This window comes from Xyrauchen texanus, chromosome 23 (assembly GCF_025860055.1).
Source record: "Xyrauchen texanus isolate HMW12.3.18 chromosome 23, RBS_HiC_50CHRs, whole genome shotgun sequence".
NCBI classification, from domain to species: Eukaryota; Metazoa; Chordata; class Actinopteri; order Cypriniformes; family Catostomidae; genus Xyrauchen; species Xyrauchen texanus.
This window is the reverse complement of record NC_068298.1, coordinates 3,877,714-3,881,595: the sequence shown is the minus strand read 5'-3', so window position 1 is coordinate 3,881,595 and position 3,882 is coordinate 3,877,714. Positions and strand designations below refer to the sequence as shown.

Sequence of the window (3,882 nt, the reverse complement as noted above, 5' to 3'; positions counted from 1 at the left end):
GTGGATTCGAACTCGCGACTTCAGGTGTGGTAGTCAGCATCAATACTCGCTGAGAAACTCAGGCCACCCAAGTAGCCTTTTTAGTGTCACCCTAGTAAATGCCTAGCAACCAAGTAACAAAACACATATCTCCACACCAGAACATCGTAGACACTTCTGGTCTGGCTAATTTGAATCAGGCTGGCAAGGAGCCTTTTGAGTATCACCCTGGTAACTACCCAGGCCCCCTAATTTTTTACTCATTAATAAAGCTGTACTCCTTAAGGATTGTAATTGTGAAACATATGTAGGAAATCATGAGCACGCACAATAAAACGAAGACACCAGTCATATCAGAAACCTCATAAAAGCTGTTTTATTCTACATGGAGAGGGTCCGCACATGGGGGCTGCCATGTTAGAATCACATGGCCAGCCGAATGCTACTCGCTTAATCTCAGGAACAGTCCTGTTATTTGACACTTTCACTTATTGATTAAAGTCCAAGACAACATGAACAAGAACTTAGAGCACCTTTAAATACTCATATGTTGATTTATGCAACAGGGCTCAATGCAAGACATTGCAAGAATCGCTATAATGACTTAATTGAAGCCCTTGTATGATAACGCCAATCCTGAGTTTGGCTACGGTGTTTAAGTCCTGCCCCTTTATGTGTGCAGCTGGCCTATATAAAGCCTGTTTTTTACTTTGGAGCTGAACTTTTTCCTCCTGGATGAACTAAAGCACCCTAGGTGAATTAAGCCGCCGTTAACACTACGCATGACGTCGTTTTAAAATAAGTTTGTTTAGGGTGATGCCATGGTGTTTAACCTACTGTTCCAGCCACAAGTAAAGCCAATAATGCAGGTTTTACTCTCCGTGGTCCACCACATTTAGCGCTGTGTCGCTTCTTTGCTTTATTAAACTTTTTATGGCCCCTTTCACTTTTAAAAACTTTCAAAGTTATCAATTTTAACAACAGTAACCTAGGTAACAAATCCTCAGCCGATACGCACGATTGTAAATAATGTCACTGCATTTTATCATCATTTGTAGGCGAAGTACAATAAGTGTTGGCTGTTCAGTGTCTGATATGGGCTACATTTAAAATGTCATGTGAACAACCTGACAAAAAAAAACTAAAAATCAGATTTGAACAAAACAAATCAGATCTGGGCCACATTCAGCTGTGGTGTGAATTTAGACAATGTGACTTAAAGTTCATCAAGAGTGGCACTTCCAGGTAAAATAATGAATACACATGCCATGCTGGTCTTCCCTATAGCTAAACTAAGCAAGTTGCTTAGGGCCCCCGATCCACCAGGGGGCCCCTTTCTGTCAAAGACATTATAAGTAGCGTTGCGAACATATAGACGGGGGGGCCCCCAAAGACTAGGACCGGCACTGTTCACATGTAGAAACAAACACAAAACACCATCAGGATAACACGTGACTAAAATAATGCAATAAACATTAACTAAATTACCCAAAAGGGTTTTCAAGCAGGGGGATCACCAAACTAGATTGAGCAGCCTTAAAGCCCAGGGCACCACCAGGCAGTTAAGGGCCCCTTGGTAGTCAAGGGCCCCTGGGCACTGGCCCCATTGGCCCGGTCAGTAATCTGTCCCTGCTATGTACAGTACATATGAAGAAACATAACTATTCACATACAATGAAATGTGATGGGTCATGAAGGGACTTTACAGTAATTTTAACAATGGTTTACCGTAAAAATAAATACATGTATTCTCATGTTAAACACAATATACATGTTTTTTTACCATTATTATTAGACACTTTTTGTATTGTACATATATATTCTCTAAATTCTACATATTATAGATAGATAGATAGATAGATAGATAGATAGATAGATAGATAGATAGATAGATAGATCACACAGATGCAAATAAACTTTTATTTAATATTGTATAAAATATGTATGTTTAAAATATTTATTCAGCCGTGAAAACACAAAGTAACACAAAACAACACTTCAAGTCCAGTAAGAGGTTTATAGATACATTATAATGGTTTTAGTGACCATTAAGGGGGTTGAGAGAGAGTGATTCAATATAGACTGGTCTTTTTCATTATCCTTAAAAACTCCTGCTCATTAATCTCACCGTCACCATCTCTATCGGCCTCGTCTATCATTTCCTGCGAAAAGGGAAACACGATCATGTTAAAACAACATGTTGTTACACTGCAGTATTTCCAAAAGGTGTCAACTGTTCCTCCGTAATATGGGACATCTTGTCAGATCATAATCTACAACCCACTAACTACCCAGCTAGTTTCTACCGAGACACACAGATTATTCATGTGTTTACGTAGAGAAGCATCAATTTTCTGTGGAATTCCCCACAATTGGCACCTGAAGTAAGCAGACACACCTGTAGCTCTTCATCTGTGAGATTTTCCCCCAGCTCTTTGGCCACTCGCTTGAGGTTTTTGAAAGAGATTTTGCCTGTGCAGTCGTCATCGAAAAGTCTGAAAGCCTTCAGGATCTCTTCTTTGGAGTCTTTCTCACTCTGTTGTGAAAGATGAATCACACATACAGCTAAACTTACAAAGATGTGCAGTAGGGGTGGGCGGTATGACCAAATACTTATATCACTGTACGAGTACTTTTATATCAGTAAAAAAAAAAATGGTTTATATATAAAATGAGTATGTTTTAAAGCCTGTTATTGAATAAGCTAATGTAATAAATACTTAAATACTCATTTTATTATTTTCTATTTTATAGAATTATCTTGATGCAAATGAATGATGCAAAAACAGCTTCACATTATGTTACACTTGAATTTAAAACAAGATTTTAAACAATACGCCTCATTTTAAAATGGATAGTTCCGACTCTAAAATCTGATTGGATAAGCCCTTATGTGTGAAGCAGGTTGCTTGGCAACCGTAAACAACTAAACGTTGCATTCTGTCTAACAATAGCCCTTAAAGGCCATTAAAAACTAGTTAAGCTCCACCGACAGCATTTGTGGCATAATATTGATTACCACAATACAATTATTGACCCTCTTTTTATTAAAAAAGCAAAAAAAACATTTGGGTTAAAGTGAGGCACTTACAAAGGAAGGGCCAATTTTGTAACATTAAAATACTCACTGTTTATTTGTTTATTTTTATCCCCTTTTCTCCCCAATTTTGGAATGCCCAATTCCCACTACTTAGTAGGTCCTCATGGTGGTGCGATTACTCACCTCAATCCGGGTGGCAAAGGACAAGCCTCAGTTGACTCCGCTTCCGAGACGTCAATCCGCGCATCTGATCACGTGACTCGTTGTGCATGACACCGCGGAGACTCACAGCATGTGGAGGCTCATGCTACTCTCCACGATCCACACACAACTCACCACACGCCCCATTGAGAGCGAGAACCACTAATCACCACCACGAGGAGGTTACCCCATGTGACTCTACCCTCCCTAGCAACCGGGCCAATTTGGTTGCTTAGGAGACCTGGCTGGAGTCACTCCATGGGTGGTAGTCAGCCTCAATTATCGCTGAGCTACACATGCCCCAAAATACTCACTGTTTTAAAAGTATAGCCACAAGACATAATCAATGTGTGTAACAAAGTCTCTAAAACAATTTAAACAACTTTACAGCAATGAGTTTTAACAGTAGAATTAATGTAAGTGCTTTTATATAATTATAAAGGTCACATTTTTATAATTCACCGTCACCATCTCTATCGGCCTCGTCTATCATTTCCTGCGAAAAGGGAAACACAATCAAGTGTCTAATGAAGAGCCTTTAAACTCTTCAAAATTTGGCCCCATTGACTTCCATTGTAAGCGTCTCACTGTAACTTGATCTTTGCTTTTGTTAACATGAATCAAAATGATTTTATGTGTAAATCAACATTATGCCACATTGA

General features: G+C 39.1%; 1 protein-coding gene across 1 annotated transcript in view; it reads right to left on the bottom strand.

Annotated features, from left to right (window-relative positions):
• Positions 1-341: 341 nt before the first annotated feature.
• The window catches only part of LOC127663385 (uncharacterized), a 6,859-nt gene continuing 3,318 nt past the window's right edge, over positions 342-3,882 (bottom strand). Inside the window, exons 4-5 of the mRNA XM_052154947.1 lie at positions 2,378-2,515; positions 342-2,141 (exon numbers count right to left, since the gene is read on the bottom strand). Coding sequence (XP_052010907.1) covers positions 2,052-2,141; positions 2,378-2,515 — 228 coding nt within the window. The 3' untranslated portion in view covers positions 342-2,051. The remainder of the gene's footprint in view (positions 2,142-2,377; positions 2,516-3,882) is intronic.